Source organism: Anas acuta, chromosome 4, assembly GCF_963932015.1.
Source record: "Anas acuta chromosome 4, bAnaAcu1.1, whole genome shotgun sequence".
NCBI lineage: Eukaryota > Metazoa > Chordata > Aves > Anseriformes > Anatidae > Anas > Anas acuta.
The window spans coordinates 47,025,935-47,052,726 of NC_088982.1; the positions used below are offsets into that span (position 1 = coordinate 47,025,935).

Genomic DNA, 26,792 nt, shown 5'->3' on the forward strand with positions numbered 1-26,792 from the left:
ACAGGTTTTTGGGTATCAAGCAGAGTTCCTACACCACAGGCTCAGTCCTGGAACTGTCGCAGGGAGAAATCATAAAGCATGGGAAGTCATAAAGCAGAGGAAAGCCTCTGGAAAAGCCACAAGCCATGTTTTTTGTTAAAAGGACAAGCCATTAAGAGTGTGCTGACACAGTCTCCTACTGGAGCAGCAGCTGATGATGCCAGACAATTTCATTGCTGGTATAGATTTAAACCAATTCCCTGTTGGTCTACTGATATTTATGCTATTGCTTTGGCTATTAGCTATGTTGATGCAGGCTGAGGAAGAAAAAAAAATACATCCTACTGTAGCTGGCAGAAAATAAAGGTGCAAAACAGGAGGGTGAGTTTTCACATGGAGTTTTTCCCAAGCAACTACTGGAAATGAAGCAAAACAGAACAGAAAGGAACTCCTTTTGTGAAATGCCTGGGGAGTCATTCCAGAATAGCTTCTATAATTATATGTTAATCCAGTTGAACTTTCAAGTGTAGATAATACAGGACTCCTATCATAGGCAAGGGATTCATTTCCAAGCCATATGTCTTCTCAGGATCCATATTAACTTAAAATAGATCACTATGTGCAGAGACAGTTGAAGCAAAGACTGTGGTAGCCCAGTTAAAAGTCAAGTTAGCCTCTCAGTAAAGGCTGATATTTTTGTTTTGTCTGCCTTACCATGGAAGGGCACCTTTTAAAACCAGTTTCAGACCTATTCAGCCTGGAACTACACACTAGGCATGGGTAGCCCATGCTCTGCTTCCTTTAGCATTGTGCCCATGTTTGTAGCAGCTGAACTCTGCAAAGCAGCTATAAACTGAGCCTTCTCCTCTGACTTAACAGCTGATGTACAGTGTGGATCCACAAGCTATGCATGACAGGGCCATGATAATTTATGACATTGTTTAACTAATTAAAGTTGACAGGGAAATTTTACTAAGCCTCTTTCAGTGGTCCAGTTTACAGCACAGCCCCCAAACAGTCACATTGGCATGACTGCAGAGGCAGTGAACTGTGTCATAGGTGCAAAAATAAAAAGCAGAAACCTCTTAAATCTGCTTTGCTGCCAGAGAAAATATAGGTTGGAACTACGTCCTGATTTTTCCATTGGGTTTATTATTTTTCGTCTCCGTAGCCTGAACTCTCATTTGACTGTACATTCCACTTTCTGCAGAAGAACCTCCACTAATTGCATGCGTTATTGTTCATCCAGGCTTCAGAGGAAACAGTGTCTTTGGATAATCTGTAGAAATTGAACTGTAATTCAATAGAAAGTCAAGTAGTCTCTCAGTGCTTCCCACTGTGATTAATGCTCTGTAAGGAATGCCTTCATGTTTGTCATACAGAAAGCAGAGTTTAGACTTTCTTTCTTCTTTGCAGAATAAGGGGGAAGAGTAAACAAAGAAATCAATTAGGAGTGTTCCGTTAATAAGGATGAAGATGGAATATATCTGTCACTGGAAAAAACCCTGGCTTCGCTCCCGAGGGACTGCCTCTCAACAGTTTTGGCTTAGCAAAGGCGTTCGAGCAGGCTATTCTTGGTCAGATAAAGAGAGGTGCTGCTGGCAGCTCATGCTCTCTGGAGACTTGAAATCTCTACAGTATGCACCCTCCCTTGGTCCAGATGCACTGATTCTCTAGGCAGAGTGAAAGACATCTATTTGATCGAGGTTTTGGAGAAAGCTGTGGGTAGGTTCCCAGAATGAGGGGAGAGAGGGTGGTAAGAGTGACAATTATTCAAATAACACTGAGACTGGTTTTCCTTTTTGGTTTTGTTGTTCCTGCTGAAATAGTAATTATAAGTTAGGGCATCAAATTGTATTATCTTAGTGTAAATTAATAAATCACTCCTAGCAGTCTCATTCCCTAGCAAGCACACATGCTAGTTGGGTATGTTTAAAAGCATAGAAAACCTAATCAAAGATAAACCAGCTCTCTGTTCTGTCTTAAAAGTGATAAGCCAAGTCACACTGGATGCTAGATTTCTTATTCACAGGCTATAATTTCAAACATTACTCCAAATGTGAGCATGTCTTTCAGGCTTGTTTTATTTCCATTATTTTCTTCAGAAGGTGGAGGAAGAGATTCAGCATCATAAACTGCTTTCCATCTTTTGTTCACCGAATATATCTCCTCTTGAGAAGCAGCAAGTAGTAACAAGTAATTGGAGGTAACCACTCATGAGGGACAGCGGAAGCAGAAGAGTGTCTGTCTCCCACTTTTTTTCTTTTTTTTTGCACCCAGCCAGGGCTGCATGTAATGCCACACACCTTTTATTGGCACCAGTGAAGCCAGCTTCAGCTGCTCTGCCTGCCTACCCATGGCTTCCCATTGCTGAAACAACTGTTTCTCAACCACATGGTAAAACATTCTTTTTTTTTTCCCTTCCCTGGTTATTTTTAACACACATCACTTCCCTGATCTCATTTTCCATGTGGCCTTGGGGGAGGGAAACAGTTGTGCCAAAACAAACAGTGCGAGATGGGAACCGGTGGCTGACGATCAGGAGCGTTGAAGCCAGCATCACCCCGAGGAGAGCAGGGAGCAGCACCGGGAGCTGTGCTTCCGTGGGCAAATGCCTCTGGGTCCTGGTGGGGCCGCCTGCAGGCCTGGGGTCAGGGCTGTCAGCAGAGAAAGGCAGGTGCTGAAGGGTGGCTCAGGTCTCCCCATCTGAGCTTCCTGGAGGATCTGAAGTCACAAATAGCCCATGCTCTGTGCAGAGTTTGTGAGTTCAGTCCCTTGGTAGTTGTTTCTTCTTTAGTGCTTTCCTTCCTTACATATATGTTAGGAAGATGATAAGGCACTTAGACACAAGAAGTGTCATCTTAATACCTTGGTTAGATATCTTCAAAGGTGACATATACCAGCTGAGCTTCAAGTAGTATTTAACTCTGCTTTTATTTGCTCAGCTTTTTCTACTGATTGTGATTCAGAGCCTGTGGCTGGAAGAGAGCAGAAGAAATAAAAGCTAACTTTACTTTTCTGTCACCTCACTCAAGCAGTTAATCAGGATTGTCTGCAAGAAAGACTGAAAAGATACTGTGAAGAAGTCCTGCTAGGTCAGGTTTACCATTTGTTTGTCTGTTTTATCATCTTTGCTTCCGTGAAACAATGTTTTCTGAGGCTATGTGATAAGGAGAAATCCCTTTTTACCGTCAGGTTGCCAGTTGGGTCAGGAGACCTGGCTTGAACTGGTAGAAATGTTAGGACATAACTGTGAAGGTATGTGAGCATGCTACTTCTGAGAAATCAGATCATGACAAAAGAGACAGCTGTTTTGTTGAAATCACAGCGAAGAAACTTACAGATACCATTACAGAAATAAATCCTAATTTATTTTTAAGGAGCTTAGGTAATTAAAAAAAAATAAAAATCTAAGCCATTGGCAGTGGAGTGGTAATCATAGACCTATCCAGATTATTAGGGACTTGAAATGTAGGTGCTTGCTTCTTTATCTCGAGAGCCATAAAATGCATATGAATAACATGTTAATTTTGAATCAATCTGCTAACTTGTAAATCTGCAATAACGTGCTTGTTTCATTACAAGCACCAGAACCCTATAAATAATCAGGTGCAGTTTGCTTTTCATTTTACAAGATATCAGTGTCACTAATAGCAAGCTGTGCATTCTTGATTGGCGATTATGTTGCCACGATTAAGTTACTTCTGGTGTTTTAAAAATAACCTTGACTGTTACTCTTGTCTCAGAATTGCCTGGCAGAAATCCCTCACAAGAGCAATGCTGGTGCCACACAATGCTGCTGCAACCTTATTCAATTGAGGACCGTCAGCAAGAAGGGTCCAGAGCACTCTCCAAGATTAGTTTCTGAGGAAAAATGCTTTCCACAGAAAACATACGCTCCTAAGAGATAATAATCCACCATCCACTGGGAGTAACAGCAATCTTACCATTAATTTCATGATATTAGATAAAAAGACAGGGTAGAATGGCTCTTTGGTAGGAAAAAAAAAAGAAAAAAAAAAAAAGCTCTTTGCTCAGTAAGGAGCACAGAGGTTGTATCAAAATAGGTTTATCTACCATGACATTTTTCTAAAACTCACTTTTTTTTTTTTTTTTTTTTTAAATGGTATTAGCAATGCTGTAAAAGAGCTAAACAGATAAGGCAGGCTGTTCTTGTCACCAGTTGCTACTTGCACAGCTTACACCATGCTGTTACACCACTACCTGCTCCTTCTGACAAGGAGTGGGGATGGTGTCATGCTGGGTCACAGCAAGAAGGCAACTCAGCCTCCAGGTATTGTGCCACCAAATATATCGGCACTGTACCTCTGTCTGGAGTATTGTGTGCTGCTCTGCTTCCCCATTCTTACCAAGAAAGGATTTCTTAAAATGAGAAAAGGTACTGAAAGTGATTGGAGTGGGTGTACGTATCTGCCTGTGCCCCTCTGTTAATCTTAGCAGCTGATAATTAACAGTAATCTGGAATCAAAGCAAATGGATTTGACTCTACATTTTCAGGAAGCCTGAATAAATTTTACTCTCTTCTAGTCTCTGAAGTGACTGAAGGGGCTGTAGTAGAGAGCTATTAAATAATAACTGTTCTGAAGGAGGCGAATAAGGAACAATTGCAACATTTCATAAAACAAAAACTAGAATTAAATTGCCAGGAATAGATTTAAAACTTCAAAGGAATTTCTTTTTCACAGTTCATGGCCAAATTGAGTCACCTTTCACTGCAAAGAGGCTGTAAAGCAAAAATTGTGACTGAGATTTAAGAGCAGTTTTGGAAAGGATATTGGATTATATAAATTCTTGATCTGACCCCAAACTGCAGTCATTATATTCCTGTGACTTGTACCCCTAGATAGGAAAACTACTGCAGTGGGTAACTTGAAGGGCATATACTCATACATTTGGTGATAACGAAATGAATATACTGTATTTTGAAACAATATATGCCATCCAAATATTGTCTGTAATATTTTGAAATTTGAGGAAGAATTAGAATATTGAAGTAGTTTCTAACATCATTGTTTGATTATTACAAGATACAAGTGCACTAAAATTATCATCTCTAAATTTTTATTACTCAAAAATCATTTAGTGATGGTCGTGATTCACACTATGATGGAAAAACAGGCCCCAAGACAAATTCAGATACAAAAAATACTTTTTTTTTCAGTCCATCAGCTTTGTTCTTGAGCCTGCTTTTTAAAGCTGATATGCTTGAAATTCAGATGGGGTTGTAGTAGGAAGACATCGCAGTAATTGCGGCTAACCAGGAACACGGGGGAATCCTTGCTTGCTGTCAGCAGGAGGCTTTCATTCAGACCCCCAGAAGAGAATCATGCTCTCTTCTCCAGCCCTGCGAGGGGGGTTTCATCAATAGGCAGGTGCAGGGCATGCTTTTAAAGTAATGAATGAGAACTGCTGAGCAGAGCACAAAAGCTACAAATTGAATAAGTCTCCAGTTCACATCAGCATCTCTGTGTGTGTGCACTTGTGCATCTTGTGCACAATAAATAACCCCTTATGCTTGAAAAATACCTACATACTTGGTATAAAATGTATAAGCAAAAGACATAGATTTCTGTCTAGGCTTCAAACTGTCCAATGAAATAAAAAGAGCGGCACTTGTTAGCAGACCTTTTTTTGGGGTGGAGGATCCCGGCATTGCGACCTACCTGAGAACACCATCCTTGCCTCCATCAGGGCCAAGCCCTTGGTGACTCTAGTAGGGGAGGGAGGCTTGGAGTGGGCTCTCCCTGCCTGGGGAGGGTCCCAGCTCTTCTGCACCTTGGTTCCTCTGCCCATCGTGGTGACAGTGGCTGGTTGTCCCCTCCTCTGAGTGCTGGGGATGGGCGCCTTGTGACATATCGTCCCCCAGGCTCCGATGGGGTTCTGACACCATGACATCAGAACATCCTCAGCTGACACCTTGATGGGTGCAATAAGTCTTATGGAAACTGCCTACTAACAAGTAAAATGATGTGTCTTTAGGAATTGTTCAGTTGTAAAGACCCTGACTTTTTTTTTTTTTTTTTTTTTTAATGTTTGCTGCCCAGTGGGTTCTTTCTCTAAAATGATGGCAACATCACTTATGACTCTTCAGGATGCTCCACACCATGAAAATGATCTCCATAGGCACATGCTGCTCCTTCTCTAGAGCTCCTTTTCTCTGGTTCACCCATTATTATTATTTGTGTGTGTGTGTGTGTGTGTGCTGGCAAAAGATACAGAATAAGACTCCCAGATAAAAGTCTCGCTGGCGTGCCTGTCAGAGCTGCCTTGTTTCCTGCAGATACTCCAGCTGCTGATTCCATCTGCTGTCTCCTCTTTTTTCTTTCATTTGTAAACACCTTAGGGCATGAGCCCTTCCTACGGGTGTGTGATCCCAAAGGGACTGCAACGGTGTAATACAATCCCTCTCTGCCACGGCAATATGTGTAATATTAAAAACGCTCTGCAGAGACTCCCAGTATGTCTCCAACCGCATCTGAGCTGATAAGACTTGTAATTAACAAGTAATCAGGGATAACGCAGCATTCGTTGACACTCCAGTTAAACATGCATGACAGCTCTGATTTGTGTATTGAGGCTTTCTTTTAGTATCAATAAAATAGCTCGCTTTTTCGCAACCTTCCCTACAGGGTAATGGGGAGTATCTAGGAGTATGATTGGAGATGCTTGTCAGTGCATGACTTCTGGCAAATTCTGATCTTCTGAGTAAGACCGAGGCTGGTGGACACTGGGCTCTGAATCATCACAGGTTACTTGCTCAACCGCATTTTGCTCCTGGCTCCTCCTCTTGACCCTCCAGCTGCTCCTCCCAGCCTGGCTTGTCAGCTCTCCCCTCCTGTTTGAGGCCTGTTCCCCCATTTCTCACTCCTCCTCCTCCTCCCTCCCTGTGCCTCCCCTGCAGCCTCTCCCCAGAGCCTTGCAGCCAGCTGGCTTCATTCTCCATCATGCAGGGCTGGGAGCACACCAAGCCTCCTCCTGGCCTGGCCAGGGCCTCCTGGGTGCAGCCTCCAGTTAGCGTCCGCACCAAGTGGTGGCAGGCCACAGTACCTTGCCTCTGGGGCCAGGCTCAGGGGTTGGCTTTGTCTTCCCACTCGTCTTTGTGGAAAAGTCTAGCCGTTTCAAATACCAGCGTAGCTGAAAAGGTGTTGTGCTTGCACCTGGTGCTGTGCTTCTTTCCATCTGCTGAAGCTGGCATTGTTCGGCTCCCTACAGTAAGGGGGATAGCCTGTACTTTTCTTGTGTGTCTTTACACTATACAAACTTATTTTACAGTCAATGTTATGTACCTATTTAGGAGAGTAAAAAGCCACCTTTCTGACTGGCATAGATATGATTTGTATATAAAAAGCCTAATAAGTCATGGAAAAATAAAATACAGGAAAACACATGTGCCTTATGGTTGGTGGACTACAGATAAGATCAAACGATTTCAAAATCTTCAGCAGTAACAAGGATGCTAATTTCATTTAAAAGGCTCGCAAAAGTGCATCTAGTTTTGAAGCAGCCACACAAGAGGTGTCAGGACTCCCTCAGGGCATGCAAAGGAGCCACCTTGCTGCAGGGCTGTGTTTCCGAGATGGAGGCAGAAAGGAGGCAATGCTGCAGCATGCATTCTGCCATTGCTGCCTACTTGGACCTGGTAGTTTCTTAAAACATTTCTAAATGAACAACTCTGGTAGCTGGATGCAGCAATCTATGATGTAAGTGAATGTGTGAACTCACTGACAGGGTTTTCTGCTGAAAAGCTGAAAGAAAACCTGTATGTTTTGCTTACTGGGAGTTCTTGGTAGCAGATATCAATATTGCTAATTATTTGGGCCTGGCTGTGTGCTGGAGCCACTGCTTGGATGCAGTGTGGCAGTTTCACACCAGTGGGTAGCTCTCTCACTCCCCCTCCTCCAAAGACCAGAATGCTCCCAGCGAGGTGAATCGTTCCTCCTGCAGTCTGTAGTGTGGCATCTCAGCTCCAGCTGCAAAACTTGGAGTTAAGATGCCAGGCTGGGGGCTGGAGCAACTGAGCTGAGGGCTCGTGCTCTTCTGCCATCCCTGCTGTAGAGGGGAGGTCAGGACAGCAAATGCTGGGGTTAGTAGCACCATATACCATAGTAGCAAGACTCACCAGGACTCATCTTTTGTATCCTCAACAATTCCAAGAGCATATTCAAAATTTTATTTTTTTTTTTTTCATTTTAATGGACTGAACTCTTCTATGAAGCATGCTCTGGTGAGCCCCAGCTCACCGAATGGCTCTCAGAGCAAACTGTAGGAAGATGCAAGAGGACTAAGAGAAGCCTGATGTAGATGATGTGCAGCCACATTAATTATTGATCATGTTAGTTGATGAGTCGTGCTGAATTGATCTGTGGCAAGATAATGTGAATTAAAAGCCGCTTGAATATTTAATTCCAGGCTTTTTGGATATGGCAGGAATTTGAATGAAAGGCAACACGTGAGTCATGACTGGAATCAACTTTTCAGTAAAGACAGGTTATTAGAATAAAAGGTACTACCCAAAGGTAAATTCCAATTTATTAGAGGAGAAAACTCTTGCATGTAAACATTTTAATGGGAGACTAGAAAGCTTTCCAGATGAAATTTCCTAAATAGATGATGATAGATGGAGATTTTCTTGTTATTAGTTTAATTCCTGCGTATATGACTTAATTAAACCTTGCTGCATCTGAGGTAGGTAGTGCCTGAAGCATCATAGGAAAAAAGCGAGACCAAGGTGCTGTGGGAAGTGAAGGAGGGCTCTTGGCTGAAACTCTGTGTTTGCTGCAGCATAGCTGGGGCACAGCCTGAGTGAACTTAATCCATGCATGACTGGAGATAGGAAGTAAGGGGGATCCTTTTAACATTGGATATATCAGAGGGTTTTCTGATGATTCTGCATGCAGTGCTAGAGGAGCCAGGGAGCCAGTGCCCTGCATGCCAGCAGCACTGGTCTGGTGGTGAAGGAAGTCCTGCTGAATAAACAGGTCATGCCACCTGAAAAAGAGCCATGGGGGCCTCCTCAGGGCCTCCTCTGATTGTACTGCATTGACCCACAAACCTTTCTGAAGGACTTTGTGGCAGCATTAATACAGTTTTGGAGATTGGCATGCATTCTTGGTTGGCTTAGGTGCTGCAGCTCCAAATAAATCCTTCCCTGACTTCTCTCAGCCTCTCCACGGAGAAATGTCCTTAATGCAAAGCAGGCTGGTCCCGACGTAGAAATGTGTTTTATTTCAGTGTTTAGGGCATACAGGCTAGCATTCTTAGAGAGAAGAGAGGGCTCCTGCCTACTGCCATTTCTTCCTCCCATTCCTTCTCGCTTCATTCCTCTGGGTACCAGGGAGCACTTTGGCAGCTGAGGGTGTTTGCCTTATTTTTCTCACCCTTCACAAAAGCTGCCCTCTGCTTAACATGCGCATTCCTTCCTTCAGAGCCATTTTCCTCTGTGGACTCTTGAGGCTAGCCAGCAGCCAAACAGTAGGGTGAGCTGCATGCAAAAGCCTTGATCATTGACAGGCTGTCTTACAATTTCTTTCTTGTATTCAAGATGCAGATGGATGTTATTAGAAAGGTTTTTACTTTGAATGTGCACAACTTGTCCACATGCCTGAGATTAGCGCTCAATACTTATATAATGCTTTTCATCCTCAAAAGGGCTTTACAAGCGCGAGTCCTCAGAAAGCTCCTGTGAGGTGCGTTCATTTTGTTATATATTCTATAACAAGGAGGGACACATGTCAGTGACTTGTTCAAAGATGTATCACTCAGTAAGCATTATAAAGGAAGGAAATCTTTACACTTCCCTGGTGTTCCTCTCTGATGTTTTCCTGTCAAAAAAAATCATAGTTACACCATGGCAGCATGTTTTTCTGTATGAAAGAAGTGATTAGTGACATCAAAAATTAAAATGCATCTCAGGTTATAGTAATACTAGATAAATACACAGCATTTCTAAAATTTATGAGGCCAAATTTCCTACTGCACTAAGCTTCAAATAAAGCGGAACAGGAGCTGAAAGGGATCATCAAAGAGACCTAAGCTTGACAGAGGATCTGGAGCGCTTGCCTCAAACCATACTTCAAAACAGAGGGAAATGATTTTAGAAGGAGTGATGAAAAATGTCTGTCTTCTCAGTTGAAAGGATAGTGCAAGATTTTTTTTTTCTGCTTTAACTGCATGATTATGATTAAAACAGCTACAGTAACAGCAACAGCCCCAGTATGAACTCAGTTCTACCAAAAGTTCTTGTAATATTGCATCTCATTTCAGTGAGGGGGCTGAAATAAGCTGTAGCTGTGAAAGGCATCTTTATAATTATGTATTCTTGCTGAGCTTTTACTGGCGTGATTGCCTTGGCATGCTTTACCTCGCACAAGCAAGCCAATAAAAGTTTAAAGTGTTGACCAGCAGACATGATCTGGCTAGGGCCAAGATCATTCTGTGAGATGTGGTTTCTAAACCAGGTCAGTAAGCCCTGGGGGAGTGTCTATCAGCATTAGGGGTCTTTGTACCCTCTGTGAGCCTCTGTACATGCATAGGTAGCTGGTGGCAAAAACTGGCTAAGAAATCAGTAGTCACCTTAGCCCAATAAAGAATTCTTAAGAGATGGAGAGTTGCTTGTCCTGAATAAACCATCAGAAGATTTCAAGGGGAAGGGGTCTACTTTATAGATACACACCTACTTCATGCTCCCCAGGGAGCAATAGGTTGCGATTAACCTGTCTAGTCCAAGTCATGAAAAGGATAAAACTAGACAGGTTAAAGCAAGTATTTATTTTAGTTCTGCTTCAGCTTCCTTCTTTTGATTAAGCCTTGTTTTCTTCATTTTTTTTTTTTTTCTTCAACTGGGTAAGTAACCACATAGCTATGTCTGGTGAAAATAGGGCTCTGCAGCATCTCGAGAAAGATGTTGAGAATTAGTTATTGAGCTCTCTGGTGTGGCAGAGATGCCCATCTTCTCATGCTACAAAAAAGTAGGGTGAAGGAGTGGAAGTGAATAAGCTAGTCATGTTTTTTTAACCCTACAAAAGGATATTTTTTTCCTTGAAAATTCTATATTCAGATCTTATCTCCCTCTAGCTGCTCTTGGAAGGGTATCTGGCCCCAGAAACTACTCTGGAGAAATGGGAAACGTCAGCTCTTTTCTGGTTTTCTGACCACCATACAGTGTTTCAGATGAATTCATGGGAACGATGTGCAGAAAAAGTCATGAAAATTGCTGTTTGGGAAATCACAGCTGGAAAAAGTTATCACATTTTTATGGATTCCACATCCACGGCCTTTAATGTCAGCTACCTTATTTTGCTTTATAATTGTGTAAGTGACTACATCTGGGCCAATTAAGCACTTTCGTTTGCCTTTAAGAGTTGGAAGACACTGCATGATTTAACCTTTAACATCTGGGGGAAAGAGATGCTCTACCAGGGCTATGCGATACCTGCATGGTTTTGATGACAAAACACATGTATGCTCATTGCAAAACCACGAGGTGTAAGTTACTGCCTTAAAGCTATGTAATGCTCTGGATGTGTTCAGCACTTGTATTTCTCTTTAAATCTTATGAGAACAAAGAGTTGCAAGGACTGCGGTATGGGCTCAGGCAACCTGTGGACTGGTCTGTAACAGATGCCTTCACATCTCCATCCCTCTACAAATACCTTTCTTATTTCCCACAAGACTGCCCTTGGAAGCATCAGGTTTGAAGCTCTCACAAAATGAGGTGCAACTTGACTCCCACAAGGTGTTTTTTTTTTGTTTTTTTTTTTTTTTTTTTTTTTAAGATTTAACCACGGTAGGGAAATAATTCCCCTCAGTTCAGTGCTGCTCTCCAGGTTCAAACCAGCTGAGTATCTACACCGCTACCACTAGTTTCAAAGAAAGTGTGATGCTATTGCTTGAAAGACCCCTCTTCACACTTTGAAGATGTGCTGATGTGTGTTTTAATCAATTTTATTTACGTTGCCCAGGAGTATCAACCTGCTGTCTGGCTCATATATGTGGTGAGTGGGATCTTTAATAAAAATGTATTAGTGAGGAGTATAGGTTAAGAATTACAGCTACTTCAAATAAAACTTCAGAAAGTCTATTTGCATATAACAAATATCCGTGTGAATACTTAACTTCAGGAGCACTGGTATTATTTCAGAAGCATAAGGGACCAAGACAAATTAATTAAAGATGAAATTTTCTCTTGTACTTCAGCTCTTTTCCTCCACGACAAGAAGAATCTAACTTCATCCTGAAGGCAAGAGTAATGAGAAGGCTTGAGGCAGAATTATAAGCTACTTGCATGCATGGAATGAAGTTACACAGCTAAGTTCAACCTGAGAGACTTATCATTTCAAGAGTCTGAGCATTGCTAACACGATACAGATGTTGCCACTGGACAGACAGGCACAAGATTGTTTTGTTGTTCGTTATGCACCCCTTCCTGGCAGCACTGCCGAGCACAACTCAGAGAGGTCGCTCTATCTGGGAGTTAAAATCATTATTTTTTTAAATTATTTTTTTTTAGCTGGAGATGAAAAGGAGCATGTCTGTCCTCTGTTGCAACACCATGGGAATTCCCAGCAGCCCCAGCAGGGACCAGAGCCAAGGAACAGACCCGTAGCTGTTTTCAGCAGGCAGAAGCCAGCTCATCTCCTTGAAACACAAAGGTTTTTGTTAGACGAGGACCTGGGCTGTAATATGAAGGTACACAGAAGCAGGAGAAATGATCCACCTGAGCCCTGCCTCACGTGGATGCTAATTGCACATGCACCGGAGCGTGTGGATTCCAGTCTCCACCCTCCAGCATATTTGAAGGAGGATATTCCTGAAGTATGCCAGGACTTCCTTGTCCCAAGGACTAAATACATTTGGCTGTCTCCATTCCAGCTAGCTTGAGCTGAAGAAAGAGAAACAAAAGCTAAATACGGGTAACACAAGGGTGTTTTTATTGCAGCAGTGCACAGTGCTTTTGTCGTGTCAGTCAGATGCCAGCATATGTCAGCAGTATTTCAAGTTGTTAATGCATTGAAAAAAGGGAAAATTCCGAGCAAATAACTTCCCTGTGACAAAATCTTTAAGGGTTCACGTGTCTTTTGAAATGAATGTCTTCCAAAGAGTCACTTGGTTTCCCACAAGATTGTAATCTCCATCCCTAGTACCTCTTTCTGTACAATTGCTTCCCACATTTCAGTTTCTATTCCTGACTTAGAAAACACTTACAAGATAAACTTGCTTGGCTGCAGACCTCCCGTTGACAACTTCCTCTAACTGTAGCAACAATGAGGGGGGCAATCTTCTATTTTTATTTTCTGTAAACTTGTTCTGGAAGCCAGAAGGATGTTCCCATGTTCTTGCAGCAATGGTTTAAGAGGCTGATAGTGGATGTTCCAGGCATAAACCAGTTGTTAGAGAAGTAGGAAGATTTATCACAGCTTGCTGCTGAATGTTTAAAGAGTATTATAAGTATCTGCTTAATACATAGAACAAACAGTGAAGTTTACGCACACAAATGGAGGGAAAGTGGTTATTGGAGTGTGTCTTAGAAATAGATCCAGGTAGTACAAATAACACATCAGGTAAACTTCTATCCCATGGTTAGTAACAGCTCACCTCTGCAGTGTTGCTTATTTTTGTCAGTTCCTTCATGTCAGATGAATTTCATACTTGGATTTATCACTATGTATTTTCACAATGTTAGCTGGAGGTGGAAACAGGAATCTCTCCAAGTTTCCTACAAGAAGAAAGACATAGAAACTCTTATTTTTCTCCACTGGCATTACTGATAATCATAGATTCTGTGGAAAACACACTTGGTCATAACAACCTTTTGACACATGATCTAATACAAATATTCTTGTTTGATGGATGCAGCGGGGCACTCTGCATACACAAGGTTAGGCATATCATCATTAAACTGTCAGGACCAATCAAGACAATTCCAGGGTAGGCTTAGACTGCTTTGATAGTTTACCTCAGCGTTGGTCTAACTGGAATATGCTTTCCTGGGACAAGGAAAAATTAGATTTTAATGCTGTTTTATTCCAGGTACTAGATGGTTTCTTCCTGGAAAAACAAATGGAACGTAAGTTGATGGAGTGTGATATCACTGATTGTAAGTAGCAAAAATATTAACTTTTCTAGATTTTACTGAACTTAAAGCTGATTTTATCTACTTAAATTGGTACCTAGTACTTGTCACATTATGATAAAGGTGTGAATATGCTTTGCCAGGATATGTATGAACGGCATGGAAACATTCACTTAAGCTCACACCCACACATCCCCATATGCTTTGAACAGATCTAAGTGGTGACTGAAGGATGAAGAAGGCTGAACAACACAAACACGCTACACAACGATTATTATTTTTGAAGCAGTGGAATGATTTATAAAGGTCACTAGGAAGCAATGGAGATGCAAATGCTCTTCTAATGAGTGCTGGTAGTATCATGTTGGAGCACATTCACGATGCAATGTAGTGCGCAGGGAAGAGTGCGGCCGATTCCTATAGAACATGATGACAAGAGTAAAGAGGTGAAACATGACGGGAATGCGGCATCTGGGGATTCGTTCCAAGAAACATTTCCAGCGCAAGCTCATCGAGCAGTGCAGTAAACAATGCTTGGTGGCTGACCGAGGAAAGGCAATATGTGGAATAATTAATCAATAATTCATTACAGAAGAATGCTACCAGCTGTAAACTTAATTTATAGAATAATGCCCTGCAGAAATGCCAAAAATTATAAATATATTCATGTTTTTTGAAAGGGCTAGTATAGACCGAAGCCAAATATGTCAATCGTACATAATAAAACTGATTATCTTAAATATTTTTTCTGATGGTAGACAGTGAAAATTAGGCAATCAGTATAGAATCCTAATAATGAAAATAGCACATTTGCAGTGAAAGGTCTTAATAACAGAGTTAACAATACATTTTTCTCTTATGAATATTTCACATCTTTGTGCAGAAATAAAATTCCCACTTCTTTTGTGTTTCAGTTTCCTTGCAGAGAATTGCATGCTTTATTTATCATTCTACGTGATCTATTATCAGAACAGATTTAACTTTGTCAGCTTCTAGCGTTTATGAAAAGCAGTATCATTAGATATTAATGATTATCTGGCTACCCATTGTTAATACTTATGAGTTAAATTCTTTTAAAGACTTGGCCAGCTTTGAATAAATAGTAATCCTGTCTAGATTGGCTTCTAGACAATTTCCCTGTTTCATATTTCAGCACAATCATGTAATGTTTAGGTTGTAGAAACTTCAAAAGATTATTTTAAACAACTCAATTACAGTTATTTTAGAAAGAGTAAGTTTGTGTTTTCTTTCAGGAAATATATTGGTTTAAAAACAAAACACAGAAATGTAAGTTTGGGCTCTAACTTGTCCAGTCATGAAAACATGAATAAGAATGAGGTATTTTTTTCCTTATTTTGGATGCTACTTAAATATAGCATTTGAAATATATGTGGCACTGAATATATAGTTCACAAAACTGCGATATGATATACTTCAACAGCTGAAATTGCTCCTATGTATATCCTGCTTATATTAGATTGTGGATGACTATTTGGGAAGAAGTAGACTGCATTTTTTATCTATATCAATCAGAAACCACAACTAGCATTTCCATGACTGAGTGATAACGGGTACATGTGTATGATGGTCACAAGCATTAATGAAGCTTGTGTTGGACCTACTTGTGCTTTCTTCAGAAACTCGGGCTTGACCTCTTGAGAGTTCATAATTTGGTGTTCATACAGTACCTTGCACAGTCAGCGGTCTGTTATTGTGCTTCTGAGGTGCTCCCACAATACAGATTTTGGCTACTCTTCCCTTTGTATAGTTAATTCTATCAGCATGGCTGAAGGGAACACTGTGTGTGCTGTGAGTTCTTCACAGATGACCCTATAAATACTTGGACAGCTGGTTCATGCTGGTCCCTGAGCTGCCACTGCTAGTATTAAACTCACTAGTTAAAGCTGGTTTAGATGGATATGTTTGCAGGTACAGCATAAGTTAAGTGACAAATATTCCCAAATGCAGTGACATATTCTACATGCAGTGACAAATTCTGAATAAATGTATGAGATGCATCATAGTAGTCACAAACTCTTCTCTTGTTCCTTGTAAGAAAAAGCAAAAGACAAATTTTGTTTAGTGGCACATGCCAGTCTCTTTTTTTACAGCATTTTGAATTTTGTGCTGCCTTACAGGTACAAAAGGCCAACAAAGCAACAGTAAACATTCAAATAATTATTTTAGCATGGACTGTATCAACTCACTGATATCTTTTTATCTTACCCTTCTAGTTCAGGGATAGAGAGTGGTGGTTATCTACTGTGCTTGTACACTGGAGATTTCTAGTTGAAAAATAGCCATGTAGCTAGAGAATGCATTAAAAACAAAAACATGTTCTTCATGTTGTAAAAGACAATAAAAAATGGAGTTGCAAATGGTAATAATCACATCCATGTATAAATTCCAAAAGAACAGCATTCTTGGAAATGTTGTCATCCCCAAAAACTGAGCATAGAGGCTAAGCTTGTTCGAAGGAGATGGCAGTAGCCTTACTTGTACCAGGAAACATTCATCCTTGTCTTAAAATCCAATTAAATTGGATTCTGCCCAGCCCAATGGGAATGACTCCTATTCTCAAGGTCAGCTATGGAGTGGTTCATCAGATTGGCTCCCCTTTATGTTCCACCAACACAGTTATGAAAGTAACTTTTTATGCTTTCAGGGAAGTGGCCAGAAGAGAGCTGGGAAGAACTTGACAGGCAGTTCTGCATACTGGAACTCATCTGTGTGAATTTGTTTCAGCTGCCACCCAATCTTCAGAAGATATATGAAAGTGACAATTTACCCAAAGAAAGGAGATCAGTGAGTTTTTATCTGCACTGACTATATACTTTTCTGAAACTGTATAATTTACTGAAATCCCCAAAGAGACAATGTTCTATTTCCCTATCAGAGCAGGCTGGCCTCTGCTGAACAATCCAGGTATTAAACTCTTGGTGACCAGTAACTGGTGCCACAAACAAAAAGCTGTGTGGCTCAATCAAGTGCAAGCCATTGAAAACATGAGTGTCTTTTTTTTTTTTTTTAACATGAGGGTCAGCTCACAGAACAGCTGAATTTTTTCCTTGGCATTTTAGTAACTTTGACTTAACCATTTCAATTAATCCTTTAAAGTAAATGGAGATATTCGGGAAGACAAAAATCCTGCAATTTATAAGAAAAATGCATTTCCTGAAATGTTTTAAAATGGTGACTAATTATAGGATGTTTTTATTTCTTTTTTAACATAACACTACTAAGCAATATTATATCAAGCTGTCACATTTTGAGTTGCATCTTCTTCATATGGCTGAACTACCAGCAATGTATGTACCATATGCACTGTACATGGTTAACTCTTGATTTTCTATTGTTCGGTGGGGTAGGAAACCTATGTAGAGTAATGATGTGACCAGTCCCCAGAAAAAAAATACCAAAACACAACAAAACACTGTAAATCAGGCTGCTTAATGTAGATAGACTAAGGAACAACCAAAAAGGAAACGCAGTATGAATGGCAGATCCTGATATATGTGTATATTCTAAAACGTATTGATCTACTGCTGAAGTCAGAAAACAGGAAAGACAAAAAGGCTGCATTTGATATTGTATATTGTACTTCACTGAACATTTGCATGAAAAATAGTTTTTTTGTTTTGTTTTGTTTTGTTTTCCCAGTGATTAACAAATGTGTACTTTAAAAATATTTTTCTGTGTATCTTGGTGATTATTTTGATGATTATTTTTGATGATTATATATTCCCCATTCAGATGTAAGAGCTATTCTAATATCAGGAAGAAAAGACAACATAGATGACAGACTTGTATCCACTGTGGAGATAATAAAAAAATCAGAAGCATCAGCGTAATACAAACATATTGCTTACAGACAACTAAAGAAAGTGTAAGTGCAACATATTCTTAAATACTATTGAGAAATTGTTGAATGTATTTTTATGTAATTCTCTAGCTTTCATCCATTGCCATCTCCATTGTGGTGTGTGATAGGCCTCTGACATACATCTATAGCCATCAAGATTTGTTACTCTGATCAGCGTATAAACAGATCTCCCCAACTCCCATCAGCTGAAGTTAAGTATCATTGTGAATCACAGGTATTCTGTTAACAGATAACAACAAAAATGAATCAGAGTGAAACCCTTCACTTTATGCTGTTAAAGCTAACAGGTCTGAAATTAAAGATAATTACATATTAAAATAGAGTGGGTAGCTCTGTTTTGATTTAGAGATACGAACATGTCAGGCAAGCTTGTCTGCAATAGGAGAGATTCAGTGCCCCGAAGTGATGGAAGAGAAGAGCCCAAGAGAGCATTCCTTGCATTCCTGTGGCACTCGGCGCGTACATATGCCCCACAAAAAAAGAAAATCTTAGCACTCCGGGTTGGTATGCTGATCTTCAGAAAAGCTGGTACTTCCATGTAGCTGCAGGCTTGATTAGTTTGAAGAAATGATACTCGCTGGATGATGAATGTGAGGCATATTTAAAACTTATTTTTCAGGGCAAAGGACATTGTATGTCCAATGCTAGTTAAAAATAAAATTATTCCCCATAAGGACTACTAATAAGCAACCAGAGGCAAAATATAGCTGGGATGTGGAGCTCTCCCTGTTTCCCGTGGTCTGCCCAGAATTATACCCCACATACGAGTGGGCTTAGCCCAGAGAGTTATCTTCATTAACGAACCAAAAGCAGGTTTCATTCAAGAGGTTTAGTAGACTACCATTTGAGGACACGGCCTGCTTGAGAGTCATCCATGTCTAAAAGCATATGGCTTTGTCTCTTGAGACAAGAAGTGTTTGTCATGCAAGACAAAAACTGTTCTCCCTATGAACGTTCGTTGTTTTTCACAAATAAAAATAAAAACAAACGTGCTACCTTACAATAAAAATGTGCAAACCCTTATTAGTGACTGAAAATCAATTCCATCAGATTTCTTCATGTCAGTATTATTTACACTGCCCAATACGTAGCAGCAAAGGGTACACATTGTTTACAAAAGCAAATACAGTAACAGTTCTACATTGCCACTAATGACACATTAGTAACAGCTCCCTGCTTAGCATTTCTTAAGCTGCTGCTGCGCCGTGTTCAGTGTCGTGACAAACAAACCTGACCAGCCATGAGATGAGACCTTTGTGCTCTAAAGCCTGAGCTCAGGTGAGAGGACAGAGCCGAGGGGAGCCCCCAAACGTTCAGCCTGTCCCCCCATGCTGCAGCGAGGGCGGCCGGCCTGGGTGGGTTTTGGGAGGAATGGCAGCAGGTGGCCTGCCCGCGGCCCCCAGCCACGCCACCCTACAGGTGGGGTCCCAGAGCTTGGCGGCACCCTCGGGACGCTCACACCCCATCTTTTTGGGGCGAAAATCGCCCAAACGACGGGCGGCGGCTCTCGGGGCAGGGCAAGCTTCCCGGGACGGCTTGCAGCAGAGCCCAGCTCGACCACCGAGCCCGAGAGCCCACCTGGGGGCACCGGGGCGGCAGCGGGGGCCCCAGCGGGACCCCAGCGGGGGGGAGCCGGGCACAAAGCGCCCCCCTCGGCCCGCCCCGTCCCGCCCCGTCCCGCCCCGGCGCTCCGCCTCCCGGAGCCAGCAACTTCCCCGTGGCCGAGACGGGCGCGGAGCCCCCCAGCAGCCCGGATGGGAGGCGGAGGCGCCCGGGGGGATGCGGCGGAGCGGCAGCGGGCCGGCGGCAGGCGCAGGGCCGGGTAGAGCGGGAGCGCCCAGCCGCCGCCGTCAGGCGCCCCCAGCCCGCCGGGCGCCCCCGCGCCCCCTTCGCCACCGGGGCTCGGTCTCGGTCTCGGCCTGCTCCGGGCGGCGGCGCTGCTGAGCCCGCGGTGCCCCCCCCTCGCCTCCTCCTCCTCCTCCTCCTCCTCCTCCTCCTCGTCGCCCCGGCCCGCAGCGCCAGGCCGCGGCCGGCCCTCCCTCCTCCTCCTCCTCCACCTCCTTCTTCTCCTCCCCTCCCTCCTTCCCCGCCGCCTTGCCGGCGGAGAGGGGCGCGATGGCGTCCTACGTGGATAACAGCTTCCGCCAGGCGGTGATGAAGAACCCGGCGGAGCGCAGCCCCCAGGTAAGCGGCACCGGCACCCCGAGAGGGAAGGGAACCGGGGGGCACCGTGGGGAGGAGGCAGGGACGGGGCGGCCGCAGCCGCCAACTTTCCTCCTTCCCCCCCTTTCGCCCCGGGGGGGTCGCGCCGGCTGCTCCCGGCCAGCGGCGGGGGCGCACCGGGGGTCGCGGAGGTCCCGAAGCCGCTGGGGACCGGGGCCGTGCCCGCGGGGCGCTGCGGGGTGAGCGGCGCCCGGGGCGGTCACCGCCCGCTGCCCGCGGCTGGGGAGCTTTTCGCCGCGCCCCCCGGCTGGCCCTGCGGGGGGCTGCGCTGCCGTCCGCCCCGTTTTCCAGGGGCTCTCCCCCCTCCCCGCCTTGCGTCCTGGGAGCTCGGCGTGCTCCGGGTTTTTAGGAAGAGATGTTTTCGCAGATTATTTTGGCACGGCGCTGATTGGCCGGTGGCGCTTTCAAATTGGGGGCAAAGAGGAAACCTTGACTTTCGGGCTGCACCCAGAAGTCATTCCTCCTACTAGGGAGACGTCATTGTGGTAATGTTATTTTTATCCGCGTGGAATACGTGTGAGAAAATAAAAGCTTCCATGGAAAAACATGCTGGCTGCATAGGCATCATACTTAGCATGTCTCCTTTACAAACCTTCTGGTCCCCCCCGTCTTAATTTTTTTTTTTTAAGCTTCTGGAATGTGTTTTTGTGGTGCTAAAGTTGTTTCTTTGTCCTTGTTTGACCTTTCCAAATGTCTGTTCCCGAGGGTTGAAGCCGGTCCTTCAGCGCCTTGTGGAAGCTGGAGGAGGCCGAGCGCCCTGTCCTGGGGAGAGCGCGGCTGACGAAGCCGCGGCGAGAGCCCTCGCGCTGGGAGAAGCGCGCAGCCCAGCACGGGGAGCCGTGGTGGCCGTGCCCGACCTGGGCAGCCGGCTGTCGAGGGACGGCCGGCTGTCTGCGGGGAGTGACACCGGCAGTTGCTCAGGAACCAGTCAGTCAGGTCGTGGGGCCACCGGGCTGGGCTCAGGAGCCGAAACTTCCCCGTGACAGCTGTGTAGGTCCGCGCCAGGTGAAGCGAGCTGGCCAACTTGTGTCCCTGCCAGCCAGCCCTTCTCTCTGCAAGGGGTAACCAAAAAAAATAACTGGGAGTAAGAAGTGACGCAGTGAAAAAAAAAGTCGGCTTGAATGCAGGGACAAAGCTGGTGTGAAGGGCACAGAACAGAGAGCTAAATCGGGAACGCTGGGGCTGCATTAATGCACCAAAACTTCAAAAATCAGCAGACTGAAAGCCTGCTGTGGCAGTCGCCACAGGAAAAGAAACCCACCCTGAAATCCACGGAGCTGACGCTGGCCAAAATAAGCCGCAAATACGACCAGATTGGTGGGAAATGTAACGTGTCATTAGCGCTGGGAATGCTTGAAGCTGGTGATCAGGCGTGCCCTCCTGTCGCTGCTGGTGGGAGCAGGGCTGCCAGAGGAGCAGTCCCCCTGCCCTCCCTGAGCGGCTTGTCCCGAGCTATGCTGCGGGCGAGTTTTCTAGTGCTTGCTTTCCACTCTGGAAGTTGTCTCAGTTTTATCTTACAGCGGTATTGGAATTTGAAAGATATGTAGCTATGCATGATAGCTCTGTAATGCAGTTATCAAGTGAAAAAAAAAAAAGTTTTTATATAAAGACGCCCAGACCTTGTTTTTCCGTCCTCCCCAAAAGCAAGTTTTTACCATCCTTATTTTCCTTTCCATATGTTTTCTTTCCTTACTACAGGACCTGGTAAAGGTAGTTACTTATTTTTGGCTTTTGAGAACTCATTAGGTGAAATCATTTAGAGTCGGCAGAGGGTTGGAAAGAAAATATATATGTTTATCATACTCATGTCAGTACAGGAAATAACATAAGAGGAGTGTTAGCGTATTTACTGCTTACTTGCATTAACAAACTCAGTGGGACTCAGCTTCTCCCAGATGAGGGAGGTGTAAACTTGTGTTCGACATTACTATTTTGGCCTGGATTGTCACGGTGCAAATTTAGTGAAGTGACTTCACTGCAGGCTCAGATGAGAGGAGTGACAGCAACATAGGAAGCTCTCAGGCACGTGTACAGTGCCGATGTCTGTTATCTCTGACAGAAATCATTGGAGAAAGCAAACTTAGCTTTGCATGAACGTATGTAATGCAAAAGTCTCTTGGTAATTTTGAACAGGGCTGTCTTTATGGGGGGAAGTCAAACTATTCTATGACTGCTTTGGGAAGCTCTTAGTGTCATACCTCTTCCATGTGTCCTTGTTTAAACTTTTTTTTTTTTTTTTCTGAGTTTTGTGAATTACAGCTTAACACTCCATTGCCAAAACTAAAAAGAAAATAAAATATACGTAGCCTGTACTAGAACATGTCTGTTGTGTAACAGCTCTCCTCTGTAATTGCTTTATTAAACTATTCATTTTCTCTTTAAAGACTTGAACTGGGAAGTTAATTTAACTACTTTGGGGAATCTGACTTTTAAATGTTCATAAATTACAAATGGTTTTATGCCCTTAAGCTGTGAGTAATAGCAGTCTACTTTTTTTCCTCCCAAATGTCATCTTGTATGAAATTTTATAGCTTTATGTCTTATCAAAACCATTTCTTATCAGCTTCATGGACCACCTTAGGGAGCACGATGTTTCTTTCTGGTGTAGTTTGATTAAATAAAATAAATACGGCTGCTTTTGTTTTCCACTAAGAGAAAACAAGCCCTAATCTCCCTCTTTATCTGAACAGCTCATTTGCATGGCATGGTATGTGACTTGCTGGGTACTTCAGAAACTCCACATACTAGCTCACTGTGTTCATGCCACGTAGTGACGTCTGCGGCAAGAATTTTTAACGTATGCCTTAAATGTGTTGGGTGCTGAAGGTTTTCTTCTGGAAAGAGCCATCTCAGCATGGCAGTGGCTGAGAAGTCACAGCATCAGTGGGCACCTAGCAGGAGAGGGGAGCACTGCGCCGCTCCCCTTGGTTGGGTGCTGGTGTGTCACTGCAAGGCTCGAGACATCTAAACAGGATGCTACTGCTGGGCAGATATTCCCTTCTTGAGTACTTGAGAGGAACAATGGTTTAATTATAGGATGTACCTATGCTTTTTCCAAATAAACTTTCAGTTTGTTCTCCAGTTGTGTTATTTTTAACTCGTAGCCACTGATAGTGTGATTGTGTGCAAGCTTAAGATAAGCCAGAAATGAGCGTTTCCTTCTTGCTATAGTGATCTCTTAGCAAATAAAAGGGAGGCCCTTTAATTTAACAGCCATAGGAAAGAAGTGTTTCACAGGTGAGTCCAGTGTAAGGGAATACATTCAGGTTTATCGTGAATATAACTAATAAACTAGAAGTTAACAAACTAATAAACTAGAAGTTAGTTGTTAACACCCCCAGAGAATGAAAATCCAGTGTCTGATGAACCAGTGCTGTCTTTTGGTGGCTCTTGGGTTGTAGCTGGGACAGATGGCTGCAGGCAAGATTAATAAAGTTACGGTAGATTTGTACCTCTGCCATAGAGGTCTTTCTTGCCATGTTTCAGCATTTAACTGGGAGAATAAAAAACAAAGTAACTACTGCAGAAAAAGTGAGACCTTTACCTGACAAAGCAAGGAATGTGTGTGTTTAGCACAGAAATAGCTACAAAATATATCTTTGAAGTAAGGATACATTTTTTTGCTCTTAATGTTTACTCTTGAGCTAGTGTTGGTACACAGCATAACTTCAACAAACTCAGCTGTAGAGTAGGCTGCTTTGTGCCGATAACCCAATCTGAGAACCCTTGCGTAGCTCGGATTCTTTCTTGCGACCTCTCATCGCAGTCTGTCAGAAAAAGTTCAGGAATGTCTGATTCAAAGCTTCCACCATAAATTTTCATGTGCTTCCTCAGGCTGAGGACTCGCACTTTAACAAGCTGCTCGGTGTTTCTCTTGTTCTGAAAGAAAATAGGTTTATTTCCAAGCTTTTCTGAAGGAGGGTGCGTTTTCCCATAGCCCTTCACATCTCTGTTGATAAGGGCCTTGGGAATGGTGAGAACACAGAGGAGTGAAGTTGTTGCTTTTCTTTTTTCTTTTTGCATTACTCCTCCCTGTAACAGGGTGAGTACTTTGCAGGTTTCCCTATCCTGTAGGAGTGAGTTTCACCGATGCTTGCAAACACCCGGGTGTGACGAGGGAGCCTCCACCTATAGAGCAGAAATAGCTGGTTTGAAGCCTTATCCTCAACACGTGCCTGCTTTCTCATTGCATCAGGAGGTTGCAGCTGGGTTAGCTGTACAAATCCAAGCTAATTGGAAACTCGGTAACTTGGAAACTGCTGGTTTAACTGTAGCAGTGATAAGCTCAGTGTAATTTCCTACTTCATTAATCGCTTGTTTGATAGAGTTTGCTTTTGAACCCCGCACTGCTGTACCTGCAGGAGCATCTGGAGCTGCTTGGGGCTGGTCCTGTCCCTGTGAGTTGCAGGCATGCTTGTGACAGCCCTGTGGGCACGCGCTCCTGCCCGTAAAGCTGTGAGCATTGGTGCTGCCTTTCATTGCTGTGGCACGCTTGCACAGAGAAGCTCCTGAAGCGAGCAGCTTGTGCTTGCTGGGCCTGAAGCCCGGGCACCCATCCCTCAGCCCACGCTGCTCTCACCTGCTCGCCTCCCCCAGTGCCACTCGCTTGGAGCCCCGTCCTCCCCCACCCACACCCTGCCTTTCTTGCGGTCTGTGCTGCTCCACCGCACTGAGTCGGAGGCGAAGCCATCAGCTGAACCACTGAGGCAAAAAGGACTTGTAGTTCTTGCTTGCCGTGGGAGCAGAGCTAGAGCAGTAAGCGGTGCACAAGCGTTTCCCCTGAAGTCACGTTTCCCCTTCGCGGGGAGGCACGCTGTTTGCTGCGTGCTCAGGGCGTTTGTGGAAAACACTTCGCACCCGGGGGGAGAGCTGAGGGGAGGTGAAAAAGATTTAAATGTAATCTCAGGAGATGCTCTATTTAGTTTATACCAAGTGCAGGAGAGGTTAGATAAGTTTTTGTGGAAGGAGTTATTGTTTTTCAAATTCCAAGACTTTAAAAGTCTGTGTGCTTATGCAAATTATTGAGTGGTAGCTCTGATTCATTCTGATGAATTACTGATTTGATTTTGATAGCTTTTTTCCTAAATCAAGATGCTGCCACTTGATCTGTTAGCGCGTTTTGAGAATAACTGCATGTATACCGAACAGACATTGCAAGAACTTTGACTTCCTTATGGAGGGCTTTTTGTATCCTCATGAGAAAATATATTTTGGCTTGTGTTTGGGGAATTTTCCCACAGTAGGAGATCTAATTTTTGCAAGGTATTGTTTGGGAATTGAAAAGGAGCGCTGGCAGAAAGATAGCTCCACAAAGAGCCTTTGTGAAGGGCGGCCCAGCCTGCGCGCGCTGTTTGCTGCAGCCAGTGTGGCAGATTTAATTTGCTGGATATATTTTGCATGAAAGGATGTATTTTAGTAAGTCTCGAAATGGAAGTAGTGTTCCAGTTTGCTTGTTCTGAACTTTGTGAAGTACAGAAGAGAGGAAGCCTGCTGCAGCGCTTCTCTTACAGCTTTGTTTTGGGGCTGAAACTGGCTGTTTATTCTCTGTGCAGCTCTGTTCTGCACGCGTATCTGTGGATGGATTTCTTTGTGCGTCTCTGTATTGTCTGACCTGAATAAAAGTGATTTATATCCCATTTTCAGCAGTCCCTGAGAGTTCTGGCTAACAATGATGGCCAGTATGTATATCATTACCTGATTAAAACAGTGAAGGAAAAGGGTAAAGTTAAATTAATTTAAGTGTTCTGGGAGAGTGAGGGGGAGAAGGATTGTTATTCTCAGTCACTAATAAAACAAAGGTGTTTTGCTATCCATAAAGATACTAATACAGCAAAATTTCCACATTTTTATCTTAGTTACAGGTACTCTGATAAACCCTTAAACGGACACAATGAAAATCTGCTATCAGTGTGAATTACCTGAGAAAAGGGATTAAGTTTCATGGAAGGCATGTTGGCCAAGCATGTCTGTTGCCTGTCTTTATTTAGCTGATTGTTTTTGTTTGCTTGTTTGTGAGTGTCTTAAAGTGCTTGGCTTAATAAATGAAAATGCTTATCTAATAATTATTTGTGGTTTGCAAAAGGGGAGATTCATCCTGCTCTCCTTGGGATGATGCTCCTAAATTTTGGATTTTTTTTTTTTTTGTGGTTTGTAATTGCAGTTTTGCTTTTTCTTTTTCAAGGGTAGTTTTGTCTCCTATCTGCCTTACTTTTTCTGCATTTGGAGGGAGAAATAGCAGTGCAGTATTTTCTGTTTGAAATTAGTCATTCAGACGTCTTGTCATATTAACCAAAAAATAAATACAAACTTAGCGGGATAAGATAGGATGTTACGCAAATGTGGTCTGTAAGCAGCTGATGGAAAAATAAGGCAGTACCACCAATACAGCTGGAAGAAGCTTCTGCTTGAGATTTGGCTTGTTTAAACAAAAGGCTAAATCTTTTATGGCACATTGTATTTTTCTAGCAGCAAAGCTTGTTTAAGAGCTTTGTTTCCCATGCTGATGTCTTCTGCTGCCTCACTTGTGCTGATCCAACTGTTTGTGAGGCTACAACATAAACAGGATAAGTGATACAATCTTGTTAGCTGAACAAAAGAAAATGACTTTTGAGAGGT

General features: G+C 43.2%; 2 protein-coding genes and 1 long non-coding RNA gene across 11 annotated transcripts in view; 2 read left to right on the forward strand and 1 right to left on the reverse strand.

Moving 5' to 3' along the window:
* Window positions 1–5,895, reverse strand: part of SPMIP2 (sperm microtubule inner protein 2) — a 34,123-nt gene extending 28,228 nt beyond the window's left edge. Inside the window, exon 1 of the mRNA XM_068681108.1 lies at window positions 5,664–5,895. Within this exon, the coding sequence (XP_068537209.1) occupies window positions 5,664–5,895 (232 nt within the window). The remainder of the gene's footprint in view (window positions 1–5,663) is intronic.
* A 1,049-nt stretch (window positions 5,896–6,944) lies between these two features.
* LOC137856117 (uncharacterized) lies at window positions 6,945–13,639 on the forward strand. The gene is made up of 2 exons (XR_011096204.1): window positions 6,945–11,993; window positions 12,196–13,639. It is a non-coding gene; the product is annotated as an uncharacterized lncRNA (long non-coding RNA).
* Window positions 13,640–19,654: 6,015 nt separating this feature from the next.
* The window catches only part of RAPGEF2 (Rap guanine nucleotide exchange factor 2), a 181,172-nt gene continuing 174,034 nt past the window's right edge, over window positions 19,655–26,792 (forward strand). For 5 of the 9 annotated variants that reach the window (XM_068681094.1, XM_068681087.1, XM_068681091.1 and 2 more), the window contains exon 1: window positions 19,656–20,138. Coding sequence is in view for 8 of the 9 variants with exons in the window: in XM_068681087.1 (XP_068537188.1) it covers window positions 20,070–20,138 (69 nt within the window). In the remaining variant the exon portion in view is untranslated. Of the gene's footprint in view, window positions 20,139–26,792 lie in introns of all 9 variants that reach the window. The other 4 variants (XM_068681090.1, XM_068681093.1, XM_068681089.1 and 1 more) reach the window with 2 other exon arrangements.